Consider the following 18,985-nt stretch of genomic DNA (forward strand, 5'->3'; position numbering starts at 1 on the left):
CATTCTCAAGGTGTGATAGTTTGGTGCAATTTATGATAGTCGAATGGGGTCATTGGACCATTCTTTTTTCAAATTGAGGCTGGATCTACAGTTACTTTGGATATGATTACAAATTAAAATTATACCAAACCACTAACATTCTCGTCGAATTAATCGTTGATATTTTATGGAGAGTCTTCCCATTTTTTTTTTTTAATTTTCCCTATAGTTTTTATTTCTCAAATATCAATAAATGTACGTTATGATAAATGTCCAAAGGGATATTTTGCACAAACACGCATACGCACGCAGCACATTACTGCCATTTTATATTGTGCATTTATTTTTCGAATTCCATAGAAAAGAATCTGCTGCTGTTTTTTGCATTTTTTGTTTTGTTAATGCCCTGCAATACTTACACAAATGGTTTATTATCGTTTCCATAGTCCACGACCAGAAATTGTAAACGTGATTCAGCTGTAACCAAGTCACTCATATCGATACTTTTTACAACCTTGCCATCGGCCGTATTAATGGCAACAATTTTCGGACTGCAACGTCGTATCGGCTGTTCCAGAGTATTGACAATGCCCACATCTAAAGCCCACAAAAGACCCTGCAATGAAATAAAAAAAAACGAATCCCCCCAAAAAGAGAAGAAGAGAGAAAAACCATATTAAAACATACATAAATGAAATGAAAATGGTATTGAATGTCAATAATAATATGCAATAACAATAAGTCAGGAAGCTGGATTAAAACATACATTGGAATTTATAACGAAGTTTTTTTTGGTTGGCTTTTGTTTTTTCTTAACCAAAAACAATAATAAAAAATACGTTTATGAAATGATATAAAAATAAAGATATTTTTTTTTTTTTTTAATTTGAAGGTCACTGATGCATACAAATTAATGCAGAGATATTTAGCAGTAAGATAAAGGATTAAATAAATCGTATAAAAATGTTCATAATAAATTCAAACGAAATTTTAATTTATTTGATTTTGTTCAAATACCGCCACAAGCAATGGCCCTAAAGAATTTTGAAAGAGTACTTCAGAAATGTCAAGTAATTATCCATGTTTTGCCAAGTTTTATTTTTAAATGATTTATTTACATTCGTTCGTGGAAAATGTTTAAAATAGAATATATTTTAAAATTCTTTTTTTCTGGAAATCCTAACCTTCCTTGAGAAAATTTAAAATGTCCCCATACCAAAAATTTTAAACCATATTATCTGCCTACAGAAGAGCTTTTCACGAGAAAACATTGTTTTGATGATATGTAACCCACAGCATGGTTTTTAGGCTTAATTCTGATTGAATGGAGGATGCATTTTATTTAGTTTTTCCCACATACCGCTATTCAAAATAATATTTACTTTTCAAACTTCGAATGTGGGGTATTCTAAGTGCCAAAAGAATCAAATACTAAAATGGTATTTTGAAGATTGGCCCCTGCACTATGGGCCAGGAATCCAAATTTTTTTTTGCCATTTCAGGTAGCGTCGATAAAACGTTATAAATTTGAAATCTGGGGACTTGAGCTTGGCCACATCACTTAGGCTAAAGCAGAATAAAACCAGTGAGCGGAGCAGTATAGTCGGACGGGGCCGACCATATGATACCCTACACAACTTGGGCAATATTTCGCGATATTTGCACCTCTTGACCGACAAATATTCAGTTCAGCCCTTCTATTCACTTGTCCAGATTCCCTTCACCATGGGTTGTGTTCTGATGATCGGCTTTCAATTGTGGCTTATAGATCGACTCGAAAAAAAACACCAAAAATAAGTTTTCGGTCCACTTCATCCCAAAATTATTATCTGATCATCACCGAAAATTGTAGGCGTTGTCGGTGACCATAACTTGAACCTCATGGAAAATTTCAAAGCGATCAGCGCTATATTTCAGGCCTCTAGTGTGGTAATGGGTTACTAAATAATATATGAATACGTAAGCACCTGTAAATATTTATGTGTAAGTCCCGCATCCAAGTACATACGACAATATAATTGGTAGCAATTTATAGGTCAACCACTCCTCTTGAACATACTATCAACTTCTCGGGTCTAGGACCTTCAGGTGCAAATATATATCCAATAGAATACAAATTTTGTAATTTTTCACACAAAAGTCAGGGTGCATTTGACCCGCTAAATATTGACCGAACTTTATGAAAACAGGCATACTTATTCTTTGGCCCGATCCCCTTCTCCGTGCAAAAATTCGCGGTGTTTGGGTCATAATTGCGGCCTCTGGAGCGACCAGAAAAACCGACAAAAATAAAGTTTTTGGTCCATTTCATCCCCTAACTAGTAACCGATCTTTTCCAAAAACAATAGAGACTTCATTTGCCAGAACCCATCCTACATGCGAAATTTCGTGAAGATTGGACCATAACTGTGGCCTGTATCGTGTTTACAAATTATAATGGACAGACGGACGGACGGACACACATGTCTAGATCGACTCAGCTAGTCGAGATATGACGATCGGTATACTTAAAGGTGGGTCTAGGACCAATATTTCGCGGTGTTACAAACTTTTGGGGCTGTACAAAGCTATAATACCCTGACAACATAATTGTGTAGGGTATAAAAATAAAAAAATGATTTACGATACAAATACAAGCAGTAATCGAGAAGTTTCGGATGTACTGTGCTCCCAAAAGAGTAACAGGAAAAAATCACTAATTGTTCGAATTTAGGACCGTTTTAAATTTTTCACACTTATTGAATGAATTTCTGGCTCTTCAACACGAATTATTTTGTTACGCTTATAGTACGAATTTTCAGTATCAAATCCTTACAATATCCCTGTCCGGTTCATGTAGCTCATAATTGTAAGCTTCGATATGGTGAAAATGTGCCTCAACGAAATATTGGTTTTAGACCTCATGTTTCTGCGGGCCAAATTGGGTTCAGAAAATTTGAAGGCGAATGGAATGTACGATTTCAACCAAATTTTGCACAACCTCATATTTTCACGAAGCCAAGGTCAAGTCCGAATATGGAACTAATTGGTCGAGTTTTTCTATGTATATAAATTCAATATTAGGCGAATGGAATACCCGATTTGAAACAAACTTTGCACACCCTATTGTTTTTACAAAGCCTACATCAAGTACGAAGATGGGGCCCACTTGTCCATTCCTTCTGGTACATCCCCCAACTAATGGTCAAAATGTTCAATATATTTCAACAATGTCCGATTTGAACCAAACTTTGCACAGCCTATTATCTTTACAAAGCCGTGATAAAGTCTGAAGATGCGGCTCATTCTTCCACTTCTTCTGATACCTTCCCTACAATATTAGGTGATTTGAACCAAACTTTGCAGAATCTTTACAAACCTAGATCAAGTCCCCCAGAAAGGCTTAATATTTTATAAACTTGTAAATTGTTTTAAATTGAATAACCGATTTAAATAACATTTAATCTGAAACCTCTTTGATAAAAACATCTTAATATATAAATGAGCTTAGTGTTAAATGAATGAGGGAGTGAGTGACTGACAGATCATCGCCCAGACGGCTAAAGCTAGATTCTTGAAATTTTGAGTTTGGGTTGTTGTTGGTGTGTAGGCCCGAGATAAGGCTGGGTTTTTGGAAATTCGAACTAGAGCGGTACGAAAAGTACTAAAATGTACTAAATATGGTACCCTTTGTATTAGGCGAACGGGAAGAACTAAAATTCTGAAAGTTGGAATGTGGGTCGCTGATGGAAAGATGTACAAAAAGGTTTTTGAAAATTCGACCTATAAGTGTACTAAAAATACTAAAAATTACTAAATTTAGTTCTAATTGTATATATTGAACATATATAGGTAGAATCTTGAAATATATGTTGGGAAGTAATGTTGATGTATGGAAATGGTTTAGGAAATTCGTACTTATGTGTATAAAAAGTACAAAATGTTAATAAATTTGGTACTATTTGCATTTAGTTGAGTGTATAGGGATGGAATGCTGAAAATAGGAATTGGGATTACTATTGGAGTACATTATTGAGGTGGCAATAAAAAATCGTACTTATGTGTACAAAAAGTACTAAATGGCACTAAATTTGGTGCAAGTTGGATTTAGGTGAACGGATAGAGCTGGAGCCTTCAAATTGGAAATTAAAATGAGTGTTGGAGTGTAGGATTAAGGTAGTTTAAGAAATTTGTACTTACTGGTACGAAAAGTTCTATATGGTACTAAATTTAGTACAATTTGAATTTGGCTTGAAAGGATAGAGCTGAAAACGCGAAATTTGGAATTAAGAATGCTGTTGAAGATTGAGCTATAGATACACCTTTGGAAATTCGTATTTATGTGTTCGAAAAGTACTAAACGGCACTAAATTTGGTACAATTTGGATTTGGGTGAACGGAGAGATCTGGAAACCTAAAATTTGGAATAATGGTTGCTGTTGGAATATAGAATTGAGATATGGAAGCATAGTACTTATGTGTACTAAATGGTAGTTTATTTTGTACAACTTAATTATGTGGGAACGGATAGAGCTGGACTCCAGAATTTTCCAATTAAAATTACTTTTGGAGTGTAGGAAAAAAGTTATAACTGGTACCAAATGGTTTACAAATTGTTTTTGTGTGAACGGATAGGGCTGAGATCCTGAAATTTTGAATTAATATAAAAGTTTGAGTGCAGGATTGAGATATGTTGGTAGTTTTGAAAATTCGTCATTATGTGTACTAAGTGGTACAAAAATTGCTACAATTTAGATTTGAGTGAACGGATAGAGATGGAAAACTTAAATTTGGATTTAAAGTAGTATTGGAATTACGTACTTATGAATACGAGAAGCTCTAAATGGTACAAAATATGGTACAATTCGTTTTGTGTGAGCGGGAATCAAAAAATTTGGAATTAAAATTAAGGATTGGATTGTAGGATGAGACATGGAGTTAGTTTTAGAAATGCGTAATTATGTGTACTAAATGATATTAAGTTTAGTACAATTTAGACTTGAGTAAAAGGATAGAGATAGAAAACGTATATTTGAAAATAAAATTACTGTTAGAGTACAGGATTGAGACAGTGTTGGAAATTCGAACTCATAAGTACGAAAAGTACTAAATATGGTACAATTTGGATCTATGTGAACGGATAGGGCTAGCATCCGAAAAATTGTCATTTAAAAGAGTTTTGGAGTGTGAAATTGCGAAGTTTTAGAAACTCGTACTAACGTCTGCGAAAAGTAATAAATGGTGCTAAATTTGACAAAATTTTTGGATGTAGGTGAACGGAAAGAGCTGGGGTCTTTAAATATGCACTTAAGGTTATTATTGGGGAGCTGACTGATGTAGTGTTGGAAATTCGTACTTATGGGTTCGAAAAGCACAACATTTTTACTTATGAGTACAAAAAGTACTAAATTTGGTATGGTTTGGACTTTGGTCGAATTAACATTACTGTTTGAGTGTAGGATTGATGTAGTTTTAGAAATTCTTACTTAGGAGTATGCAAAGTACTAAATGGTACTAAATTTGGATTTGGTTGAACCCAGAGATTGGGAATTTAGATTACTGTTAAAGGGTAGTATTGAGTTATGGCGACAACTTTGGAAAAATTAAATTTATGTGTACGAATAGTAAATAGAATACAAAATGCACTAAATTTGGGTTTGTGTAACGGAGGGAGCTGGAAAATTTAGAATGTGGGTCACTGACGGAGAGTTAGAAAGAAATACCAAGGGGGTTTTGGAAGTAACTGGTACTAAATTTAGTGATGGTGATGGTATGGACGTAGTCTTAAAAATGTGTACTTATGTGTTCAAAAGTGCTAACTGAAACTAAATGATCTATCTATTTTTTATCTGAGTAATAAAATAAAACCAGTAAGGAAATTTCAAAAGTCCGCATACGAAGTTGGCAACCCTGGTTGAAGCAAGTCGTGTTTTATATCGATCATTTATTATCCGCAACAAATTATATTTTAAACAGTGATATACGTCTTTTTACGACACAAATTGTAAAAACAAAATACAGTGTTCAATAAAAAAATCGAAAATGCCTAAAACAAGCAGAAGAAGCACCTTAAATAAGAAAAATATGTGTGGTGTCTGCAAAATGAGTGTGGAAGAAAGTGACGAAAGCATAGATTGCGATAATTGCAATAAATCTATTCATGCTGTTTGTACTAGATTAAACAAACGACAATTCGCTCATCTGCTCTCACATGAAGAAGAAGAATTTCTGTGTGAGCAGTGTGACAGAAATAGCAACAACAACACGTCGTTAACTACTGAGTTGAATGCAATGAAAATGGAATTGAAAAGTGAGTTGACTGCTATGAGAGAAACAATGGAATTTATGTCCAAACAGTACGATGATATTTTGAAAGGTGTTGCTGAGAATAAGAAGAAGATCGAAAAGGTAGAAAAGGAGAATAAAATGTTGAGAGCCGAGGTAAATATTGCCAAGGCATCGATTAAGTATTTGAACGACCAAAGAGTCCAGAACGATTGTTTGATTACCGGCGTAAAAGGGAGTGAAAAATCAGCTGTTGATGCCATTGTCAAATTGTCAAGTGGTGTCGGAGTTGCCATGCAGTCTAACAGCATTGATGATGCTTATTTTATAAATAATAAAAAATCAATTGTGGTCAAATTCAATTCAAGGAAGGCCAAAGCTGATTTAATGGCAGTTAAGCGACAACTAAAGGAAAATGAAGAAACAAAAGACATTTTTATAAATGATTTTTTAAGTCGGGAGACATTAAATTTATTTAAATATGCAAAATCCTTGAAGAATGTTGGTTATCGTTCTATTTAGTGGGAGCAGAGTGTTTGCAAAAAGGAGTGAGTTGTCGAAGCCTAAATTATTGAAAAATGAAGATGATGTTGATAAACTTCTATCAGAAGCAACCACTTTTAAAACAAATCGCCGTTCGCGTGTAGCAGACCATGAAGAAGAAGAGGTGTCTGAAAACGAATATGAATCACCATCATAATTTGAATTTCATTTTTGAATTTAAAACAATCTTTGTTAATACATATTATTTTTAATTTCTATGAATTTTTATTTTTCAAGTATTAATGAATTCAATTTAAGTAATATAAATAAATATTCCTTGAACATATTGTCAGTTAACATAAGAAGCATTTCTTCGATAGCTAAATTTAACAAATTTAAATCTCTAATGTCTACATTTGTTTATATACCGGCAATAATTTGCGTCCAAGAAACTTGGATTAAAAACAATTTATCTCAAATTTACAATATTTCTGGGTTTAAAGCAATCCACTGTTGTCGTTCTGATGGTTACGGTGGGACATCGATCTTCATACGAGATGACGTAAAGTTTGTTGAGTTAGAATGTACAACTGGTGGCTTTATTGACACCATTGTAGTAAAATTACAAAATATTCAAATTGATAGCAAACCGATAACACTGATATCGTATTACAAAAACCCAAAATGTAATTTGCAATTGTTTATAGAGTATGTTGAACAAAAGCTTTTGTTGTATGGAAGAACACCAACTGTTTTTGTTGGAGATGCGAACATTAATATCTATGATCAGCATATATCAGATGATATTTTAAATATGCTGTCAAATTACGACTTCAGAAATTGTCATAGTTTAACAACACGTCCTTTGAGCAAAACTTGTATAGATCATGTTTATACTAATATTCAGAAGCCATGTATAATTTCATCAATAGAGTGCAACATTTCTGATCATAATATAATTCACACAAGTTTGAATATACATTTCCAATCAAACAACAACGTAAGATGTAAGGTTTTTCTTTGTGATTATGAGGTACTGTCTACACATTTGTCTAGTGAGCTTAGCAACTTTGTACACTCTGGAGACTCCTCTCGTGACATGTCTTATTTGATAAGTTGTATACAATCTAGTATTGACGTTGCCTGTGTTGAAAAAAAATACTACGACCCCATTGAGATGTAAAATGGCTCCCTGGATTAATGGAAATTTACAAAAATTGATATTGTACAAAAATCGCCTATTAAAGCAAAGGAAAAGATCCCCCAACGATAGCAATCTTAAAGAACGTCTAAAGAGAATCAGCAAAATTATCAAATATTCTAGCAGGGAATCTATGAACAAATATTATGCTGCAAACTTAGCTAAGTTTGAAGATGATCCTAAGAAGACTTGGAGATTTTTGAATAATACTCTGGGTAGGAAATCTAACAATTTACATAACGTTGTAGATGTCAATGGGGACATTATATCAGATAATACTAGGAAGTCAAATGCTCTAAATAGATATTTTATAACTTCAGTGAAAGACTTGAAAACCCAAATTGTAAATTACCCGTCTGACCATTGTAATTCTCTTCGAACACTGTATGCTGCTAGTAATGAATTCCAATTTAGTTCTGTGAACGATGCTGATATTAGTGTCATCTTGTCAAATATATCTCCTGGTAAAGCTTCCGGGTACGACAACATTTCAACAAAAGTTCTAAAAGAATGTACCACATTTCACAATAATTTTGAATACGATTATACAAACAGGTCAATACCCTGATTCGCTAAAGATTCACAAAGTTGTACCAATTCCAAAAACAGGTTTCAATAATATAATTTCTAATTTTCGTCCTATATCGGTTTTATCTGCAATTAACAGTGTTTTCGAAAGGATTTTATACAACCAGCTGACTGATTACATTCAGGAAAACAACTTGATTAATCAAAATCAGTATGGTTTCCGCAAAGGAGGAAGTACAGAGGAAGCTATAATCAATATTCTAAATTATACTTGTAAATCTATTGATGAAGGATATATAGTAGCTGGTATATTTTACGATTTATCAAAAGCTTTTGAAATGTTAGACCACAAAATTTTATTGCAAAAGCTACACTATTATGGGTTTCGCAATGTATCCCTTCTAAAGTCGTATTTGAGAAATAGAAAGCAATTTGTCCAAATCGAACAATGTAAAAGTGATATTTTAGACGTTGAAAGTGGTGTACCTCAAGGTAGCATTTTAGGTCCTTTATTGTTTATTATATATATAAACGACTTGGTTAATTTACAGCTAACTGGCCGGATATTCATGTATGGGGATGACATTTGTATATTTTACCCATATAAATCAGAAACAGTTGCTAAAACGTACATTGAAAGAGATGCAGCTCTCATTTTCGAATATATGAGAATAAACAAGTTGTATATTAATGAAGGAAAAACTAAATTAATTCGTTTCAGGCCACAAGGGAACTTTAATTCGGCTTTTAATGTCAACATTGGAGGCAAAATAGTTCATGAAGTCCATGAGATAAAATATCTGGGTCTAATTTTGCAGTCAAACATTGGATGGGATCAACACATAAATATGTTGAAATCAAGAATATCTCCCGCATTAGGTGTACTTTATAAATTCAAGTATAAATTCGATCAGAATACTAAGTATTTAATCTATCAAACATTAATACAAAGTCATATAAATTATTTAGCATCAATATATGCTTTCAAGAACAGTACAAGCCTTAAATCATTGCAACGTCTTCAAAACAAAGCATTGGAACTTGTTGCTAATTTACATGTATTGTATCCAACACAATGCTTATTTCAAGAAAAATTTACGACAATCTTACCGATTCATGGCCAATATAGATATCAACTTTTACTTTATGTATATAAATGTATAAATAACGTAGGATTTCATACTATAGATTTCATACGAAATCAAAGTTTGTTCAACACTCGGAACAATTCACAACTTCGTGTTGCTTTATGTCGCACTGAAACCACCAAACAGCGTATACAACATTCCGGAAGTCGAGAATATAATAATTTGCCACAAAATGTTAAAAGTAGTTCTACACTTTCCGCATTTAAGAGACATTTGAAACTTTTTTTAACGCAGAATGTCGAAGAAATGTTATCTTAAATATATATATGAGCTTATTAATAAATGTTGATATGTAAATATGTTATAATATATACAAAAATTATGTAAAATTGCCAACTAGCCTCTTTTAATGCCACTTGGCGCAGAGGCAATTATAACCAAAGAAATGTATATGAGTTGAAATAAAAAATCAAATAAAAAAAAAAAAAAAAAGTAGCGGGCACTTTGCTAGTACCTTATATAAAGCGAATAATAAAACCTGTGTGTGTAATTCCGAAAACCATAGGCTAAGAGTACATATCTGCCGGCAACACCGATTGACACTTTTATACTTGTTTTTTTTTTTAGTATTTTGGCTCTATTTATTAATCCTCTATTTAACCTCCATATCACACATGTCGTCTTTGAAAACCACATTGTCGATTGCTTTTTTGTTTCGATTCCATACACATAATGTATCTAAATTTTTAATTAGAATAAAATTGTATGTCGATTTATGAAGTGATCAAACCGCCTTTTTTAAGATTGCTTTTATGAGTTCCCATTAAGTATTAAATCTTCCTACCGAAAATGATCAATATTGGTTAATTTTTTAGAATTACTCCTATATATCGGTACCTTCCCATTATTCAGTATCTTGGAGATTTTGTACAAGTTTTTCATACAAATTGGCTGTAATTTGATGTTTTGAATTCTCATTGGGTGTCAAATCTCAGAACCAGAAATTCTCAATATTGGTCCACTTATTACTGTATGTCAAAATTGTCGGTATTTTAGTGAGCACGTTTTTCAAACGACTCGGCAACAATTTGGAATGTTGAGTTCTCTTTGGGGAATAAATCTCCCCACCAGAAATTATCGATATCGGTATACTTTTGAAGGATAGCCCTCCTAAAACGGCACCTAACCAATTTCGATAGCATGGACGCGTTGTTCAACCGGGTTCTAAATAGGTAGCACATCTTCCTACCAAAAATACAACCGAATTAGATGAAGTTTTGTATTCTGAATTACCATTGGGTTGGTTTTAAGTATAAAATGTATTATTATTTTTTTACAGTAAGGTTCTTCGGAGTACTTCTTGTATGCACCCAAAATGGTATAGGATATCATATAGCCAACCCCGTTGCTCTTTCTTTCTTTACTTAATGGGTAGTAATTTATTTACTTTCCCACCGAAAAATTATTGCTTAAAAAACCAAAACATTTGTATATTTATGAATTCGATTTATTGCATCTGCATATTTTTTTGTTAGTGTCAATTGCATTTACAGACAATCTCCCTCCCAAAATTATACAACTCCTATTTGCAATTGCAAACAAATTCCATAGCAAAAGTTCACGTCATTTTGATGGATGACCGATATTTTTGTTTGTGTGTGTGTGTTTTTTTTTTTGTTTTACTTCGTTTACGCCATTTTTCTTTGTACATAGCATTCAATCCAATTAAAAGTATTGGCAAAGTTAATTAAAAGTTGCAAAAAAAAACATACACACACAAACAAACACCGTAAACTATAAAGAGAATACGTTCATCATTATAAATTCCACTTTTTCTATAAACAAAATTTTACAAGACTTTATAAAAAATATGAAAAAAAACTAAAAAACAAGAATTGGTTGGGTGTTGGAAGGATAACTTTAACTGGCACAAGATCAGCAGTTAAAGTCGGAAAGGACCACTTGGAGCCCGTCAATACCGAAAGAGTATTCAGTCAAGGTGACAGTTTGTCGTGTGACCTTTTCAACATCTTGCTGGAAAAGGTCATACGAGATGCAAAGGTAAATGAAACTCTGTTCACTAAACAGAACATGTTACTCGGCTTATGGAACAAACGGTCTATCTCGAGCCAAGCTAAGTAAATAATTTTTTTATCCACAAAAAACCCGGAATGCCAAATTACAGCCGCTTAGATTAAAAAAATACATCTAAAATAATTAAAATACCTAAAGTAGGACGAAATCTTATATGGGACTGATGTTAAAAATACAATACCAGACAATTTAAAGTACAATGTGATATCTTATAGGGATACAATGTGAAAATGAAATAGAAAAATATAAGTTTCCAACACCATCAAGTAAAAACGTCCTTAAGTTCCTGGCTGGGCCGAACTCTTTAAAATGGGAGTAATCGTTTGGTATCTTCATAAGTGGTGGTCTATTCCATGGAAAGTTTTTTTGCAGGAAGATTTGATACCAAATACGAACCAAATTAGAGCCAACTTGGTTAAAACCCTTGGTTAAACTCCCTAAATCACCGAATAATGGGACGTATTGTTATATGGGGACTACGTTAAAATGTGGACCAATATTAATCATTTTAATTAAGGAGATGAGAACCCAAAGTTCCAAATTGCAGCCAAAATACAGATTATTCCTAAAATATCTAAAAAATCTCCCCTTTCTAATCCTGACATATTTTCCAAATCTTGATTTCCTGATGCCAATAGTTACTAAATAAATTAAAACTTTGGTGACTATAGGTTTTGGTTGAGTTGCCCCTCGGAATATTGACCGATCATTACCTGAACAGCCGTTCTAAGTATTTGGTCAGATCCCCGTCACCGTGTAAAATATGTGATCTTCTGCATATAATTGCCTATAGATCGACTAGAAAATCTGATAAAAATGAAGTACTCGGTTCATTGTACCCCCTAAATATCACCTCAACATCATCGAAAATTGTAGGAGTCTTCCTTGACCATAACCGGATATTGATGTAAATTTGATGTAATAGTAATACCAAACAATATCATAGCACATAGACACATTTACATATTTACGTAAAACTTCCACATCCGAGTAAATACAACAAAATATCATTGGTATCAACATAAAGGTCAACAACTCCTCTCGGATAAATATATATGTCTCAGAATAAAAATTTTGTATTTTTTACACAAAAGCTTGGGGCTATTTGATCCGCAAATTATTGACCGATTTTCATCAAAATACAATTTCGTGTTGTTCGGTTCATAATTGTAGCCTGTAGAGTGAGGAAAAAACAGACAAAAAATTTGGTCTATTTCATGCCCTAAGTATTAACTGATCATTACCAAAACGCACACACAAAGCTATAATACCCTGACAACCTCACAGTGAAAAGTATCCACCGCTATTATTCACAACGTAATAACGGTTAAAAGTCAATCTTCTCATGGAATATCGTATACGCGTGAGTTTGTTTATTTCGATAATTATCGTTAAAATTTGAGACCATGGCTACAGGAAATTAGTTTTTCACCATGCTGAACTAGGAAAATCCCAGCTGACTCAATATTACTCGATCTGCCGACCAAAGAATTATATTGAGGCACAAAATCGAGAATCGAATTTGCAAAAACAGAAATAAAACCAGTAAGGAAAGTAGTAAAGTCGGACGGGGCCGACTCTAGGATACCCTTCACCACTATGGGTACATTAAACAGGACTATTAACATGAAATTGGATGAAATAAAATATGTGATATTTATCTAAATGTGAATCTACCTAGATTTGTCCAAAAAGTGTGTAAATCGACTTCAAACAAATATAAATAGGTCATCCGGTTGACTATGTCTGTACTTCTAGAAAACGCAACTACGTAATTCTATGCTCAATTTTGTACGTTGTGCAAAAATTGATGTCAATCTGACTAACATGAGGAGTATGATGCCCAATTTGCTTGATATCGGGCGAAAAAATATATGTAAGCTATATCCACATATTAAGCGATTTCAAACAAACTTGTCACAGGTTAGGTTATACTAACTTTAGAACGTTTTGTTCCTATTGGTTCCTTGGTGCGTCAATTACATAAAATCAATCTATAATAAAATGGAGCTATATCTAAATCTGGACCGATTTTCACGAAACAAGGCAGACATCACTCTAGGCTCAATTCAGTACGTTATGCCAAATTTCGTGCAAATCGAAAGATATATAGCGACTTTGGTGAACCATTTACATGAAATCGGACGAAACTATATGTGGGAGCTATATAGAAATATGGACCGATTTTATCGAAACTTGGCAGACATCACTCTAGGCTCAATTCAGTACGTTGTGCAAAATTTCGGGCAAATCGAAAGATATATATGGATGTTGGTGCACAATTTACATGAAATCGGACGAAACTATATATGGGAGCTATATCTAAATCTGGACTGATTTTCACGAAACTTGGCAGACATAACTCTAGGCTCAATTTAGTACGTTATGCCAAATTTCGTGCAAATCGAAAGATATATATGGATTTTGGTCACAATTTACATGAAATCGGACGAAACTATATATGGTAGCTATATCTAAATCTTGACCGATTTTCACGGAGCTTAGCAGACATCATTCTAGACCTAAATGATTAGGCTGTACCAAATTTCGTGCTAAGCGAAAGATATATAGGGACTTTGGGGCCCCATTTACATTAAATCGGACGAAACTATATATGTGAGCTATATCTAAATCGGGACCGATTTTCATGAAACTTGGCAGACATCATTCTAGGCCCAATTAAGTACGTTATGCCAAATTTCGTGCAAATCGAAGGATATATAGGGACTTTGGGGCACCATTTACATGAAATCGGACGAAACTATATATGGGAGCTATATCTAAATCTGGACCGATTTTCTTGAAACTGGGCAGACACCATTCTAGACTCAATTCAGTACGTTATGCCAAATTTCGTGCAAATCGAAAGATATATAGAGACTTTGGGGCACCATTTACATGAAATCGGACGAAACTATATATGGGAGCTATATCTAAATCTGGACCGATTTTCACGAAACTTGGCAGACATCACTCTAGGCTTAATTCAGTACGTTATGCCAAATTTCGTGCAAATCAAAAGATATATAGGGACTTTGGGGCACCATTTACATGAAATCGGACGAAACTATATATGGGAGCTATATCTAAATCTGGACCGATTTTCACGAAACTTGGCAGACATCATTCTAGACTTAAATGATTAGGCTGTACTAAATTTCGTGCAAATCGAAATTATATAGGGACTGTTTACATTAAATCGGTTAAATATATATATGGGAGCTATATCTAAATCTGAACCGATTTTTCCCAATTTCAATAGGGTTCGTCCTTGGGCCAAATAAGTGACCTATGCCAAATTTCATCCAATTCGGATCATAAATGCGACCTGTACTTTGTTTACAATTTAACATGGACAGACGGACGGACGGACGGACGGACGGACAGACGGACATGCGTAAATCGACTCAGAAAGTGATTCTATGCATATTCTCAAAAGGAACCATGGGTCTATCTCGATTATTTTTGCCTGTTACAAACATATGCACAAAGACATAATACCCTGTACCACAGTGTGGTGAAGGGTATAAAAAATCACGATAAGAGACGAAAAATATAAAACCCAAAACCCTTAAGATCCCATTGGAGTTCGTTCAGGAACACGAAGAAAAGGATTTTGCATTTTGGAAATCTGTTATTTATGCTGATGAAAGCAAATTTACTTGTTTGGATTGGACAAAGTAAGGTACTCCGTTCCCGGATTTGAATCTCTATAGGATTCAAACTTTTAGTGTATTTTGGAGAAAAAATATTAGAAGCCATAACATCTCATCCTTTAGAATCGGGAACATTCAGACATCTTACGAGTAAAAAGATAACAAGGGATATCATACGAGGGCGGTTCCGAAACTTCTTAGCCTATCAATAAAAGAGAGTAGTTTGTATTTCAAAAAAAAAAAATGTTTTTTTCATATAATCTAATGAAACTTCAATACACTTAGACCAATGCTTTTCTAGCAATTCTGCACCTTGATTAAAATAGTTTTCCTCATGGGCTTCAAAATAGTGGTTTAATTGGTGGTATGATTGCAACTCCATTTGAGGTAAAAAGATTTGGGAGCAAGTAAAAGTCACTGGGGGCTACATCAGGAGTATCAGGTGGGTGGTTAAGCAACTAGTACATTAATTTGTTGATGTTAGCCATTGTTAAAACACTCTTGGGCGCTAGTGCGCTGTCTTGATGAAAAATTATTTAAATATTTGTGTTGTAAGGCAGCACGTTTTTCTCGAATTTGTACATTTAATTGATCCAAAAGGTTGCAATAGTACTTTATTGTTTCACCCTTTTGCAGATAAGCAATCAATAAAATACCTTTGAAGTACCAAAAAACCAGTTGCCATAACCTTACCAGCCGATTGCATTGTTTTTGCCTTCTTTGGGGCACTTTCTTCAGCTTCAGTTCATTGTTTGGATTGTTGTTTTGTCTGTGGAGTATACGGGGTGAGATAAAGAACTGCAACAAAGTCAAATGCCATATTTTTTTTTTAATTTCATTTATTGAAGGCAAAAAATGTCGGAAATAGCATAAAATTTTAGAACAAGTTTACATTTGTTCGAATTGGTCACCTTTTGCACGAATGGCCTTCAAACGGTCAATGAAACCGTCACACTGTTCGAATGTTGGTCTGCGGTATTTTGGTCCATATTTTTTAGTGCCAACTTTGCTTTACGGAAACTTTTGGGTGGCGCGTGCTGAGTGCGATGGTGCTGAGTCGTGTTAGAATGTCCAAGGCTTTAATACACCCTTCAGCATATTTTCGCGATAATATTCGGCATTTATTCTGATGTCACGGTCGATTAATACGAGCGGAGAGCGACCATCGTCTGTTATGGCGGATCACATCATCACCATGGGCGGCACTTGATTTCTCGTTGGCAAGTAAACACGATCATTTTATTTGTTTGCAAACTGCTGGACAACGGAGAAAACCAAATTCGGCAGTTCACTGCTTTCTGCCAAGCGAAGCAACTCTTTAGCTCTTTCGAGTCTATTTTCTTTCTGTTGCGGTGTAAGTTCTTGTATTTTTTGGAATTTCAATGGCTTTACGCTGAGCCACTGCGACGCGGGTTTCGATCAAATCGCTTCTTTACTTTTCAAGCCATTTCTGCTGATGTTGCTGTTTTCTTCCGTCCACTTCCTTGAAGTCGGGCTACGCTACCAGTATCACGATAACGAGCGATAGTACGAGACACAAAATATGTATGTATTCACATTTAAATGCTGGAGTGCTCTAACGATAGCCACGCGTTGTTTTCCAACCAAATATAAAGAAATCACACTATCATGATATAATTCCTTCACTAATAACTTTTTTATTCTAGACTTAAGTCAGTACGCTATGCCAAATTTCGTTCAAATCGAAAGATATACATGAACTTTGGTACACCATTTTCATTAAATCGGAAGAAAATATATATGGAAGCTATATCCGTCCAATTTAATGTAAATGGTGTCCAAATACATCTTCCGACTTTCACGAAACTTAACATACATCATTTTAGGCCTTATTCACTACGCTATGCCAAATTTCGTGCAAATCGGAAGATATATTTGGATTTTAGTACACCATTTACATTAAATTGGACTAACATATATATGGTAGCTATATCTAAATCTGAACCGATTTTTCTCAATTTCAATAGGGTTTGTCCTTGGGCCAAATAAGTGGCCTATGCCAAATTTCATCCAGTTTGGATCATAATTGCGACTTGTACTTTGTTTACAGTTTAAAATGGACAGACAGACGGTCCGACGGACGGACGGACATGCATAAATCGACTTAGAAAGTGATTCTATGCATATTCTCAAAAGGAACCATGTGTCTATCTCGTTTCTTTTGTCTGTCGCAATCATATGCACAAAGAAATAATACCCAGTACCACAGTGTGGTGAAGGGTATGAAAACCAAGTGGATACTTTTGACTGTGAACCACTGTATATAAGACCTCGTATACCTTCATGAATATTGCAAGGTGTTGAAGAGGTGACAAATTTAATATATGCTCCATATGGTGGTGGATAGTATAAAAATGTGTAAAATTTTATTTAAAATCGTATAGGGTCCGTTTCTTAATCAGCAAGAATGAACAAATTTTTAAACGATAAAAATCTTCCCTTTATGATATCGAAGAAAATAGTAACATGTAGTATAGTGTAAAATGTTGCAGTACGGGAACAGACCAATCATATTTCTGATGCATTTAAATAATAATGTTTAACTAAACAAATATTATCACGATTTAGTGCTGCGAACAACATAATACCAATGAAATAACTCAAAATCCACTCAAGCCACTACTACATAACATCGCAAAAATTCCAAGTAAGCAAGTCAATAAAACCAAACATCAGCATCTGTTACTACTTACATTCGGATCCACAGCAATGTCAACCACCGACTGCAGCGCTTGACAGTTGCCCTCCTCTTGTATTGCCCAACAGGGATAGGGTGCAATTTTCGTTAGGCACTGGCCCTTCTTCAGGTTTACCTTGCCCAGTGTGAATGGTACACCTTGTTTGTAACGTGGCAAAGCCACAAAAGCCGAATCACGCTGCAGCTGAGCTCGTGTCACTATCACATTGCGCGGTACATAACGACCCGATTGAACGTAAATGTTTTTCGTCGAGTCGCAGGGCCACAACAAACTGCTGCCACTCAATTGAAATGTCAGTTCGGACAGAGGGCTTTTATCACATTTACTGATGGACTGTTCGTCGGTCGAACTGTGCGTGGAAACCGATGCTGTTGCAGCCAACAGCGTCAACGAAAGCAAATGCCAGCATTCGACCATGTTTAGCTTGGTTAATGCTCGAGAAATCCGTTAAATGTTACGTTTGGAATTTAACTAAAATGCCATCAAATTAAATGATAAGCTTTTATATTAACTTTGTTGCAAATATTTTCGAAGTGTAACATTGAAGCCGCAAAGATAGCCAATGTTGTGGCCACAAAGCAAAGCTGCAAACTTTTTTTGTTATATTTTATTGTTGGTCATTTTATGTCTGCCTTGGTTAAATGTTAGCAGATTTTTAGAGAAAAATCACGCCTCAGTTACATTTGACGTGTTCGAATAAACTTTATAGAAGTAATCGAAAAGAAATTTAGCAGAAAATAAAATAGCTACAACTATGAATGGCGAAAATGTGTGGCCAGGTCGGCATATGAGTAACCCTAATTGAGTGGCATCGTTATTATGGAATGACGAAATGTTAGACCTTGGACCTCCAGCTAATTAAAATTGTTCCAATGGGTCTAGACCTATTCATATTATTTCTAGTGTACAAAAATCCCTTTAATTGTATGGAACCGAAAATTGGTTGTTACATTATCGTCTCTATATAAAGAT

At 34.4% G+C, this 18,985-nt stretch overlaps 1 protein-coding gene across 1 annotated transcript; it reads right to left on the minus strand.

The window, feature by feature from the left end:
• Positions 1 to 394: 394 nt before the first annotated feature.
• LOC133329552 (major royal jelly protein 3-like) lies at positions 395 to 18,430 on the minus strand. The gene is made up of 2 exons (XM_061538028.1): positions 18,008 to 18,430; positions 395 to 595 (listed from the first exon to the last, which is right to left on the minus strand). The coding sequence occupies exons 1-2, from the start codon at positions 18,428 to 18,430 to the stop codon at positions 395 to 397; spliced, it is 624 nt and encodes a 207-aa protein (XP_061394012.1).
• Between the last annotated feature and the right edge of the window lie 555 nt (positions 18,431 to 18,985).

The sequence above is a fragment of the Musca vetustissima genome, unplaced genomic scaffold (assembly GCF_032173495.1).
Source record: "Musca vetustissima isolate MV318-11 ecotype Yass unplaced genomic scaffold, APGP_CSIRO_Mvet_v1 utg1266, whole genome shotgun sequence".
In the NCBI taxonomy this organism is placed as follows: domain Eukaryota; kingdom Metazoa; phylum Arthropoda; class Insecta; order Diptera; family Muscidae; genus Musca; species Musca vetustissima.

Coding starts and splice junctions, on each gene's coding strand:
- LOC133329552 (XM_061538028.1), bottom strand. CDS start 18,430: ATGGTCGAATGCTGGCATTTGCTTTCGTTGACGCTGTTGGCTGCAACA. Junction 596..18,007: donor ACATTGCTGTGGATCCGAAT/GTAAGTAGTAAC, acceptor ATTTCATTGCAG/GGTCTTTTGTGGGCTTTAGA.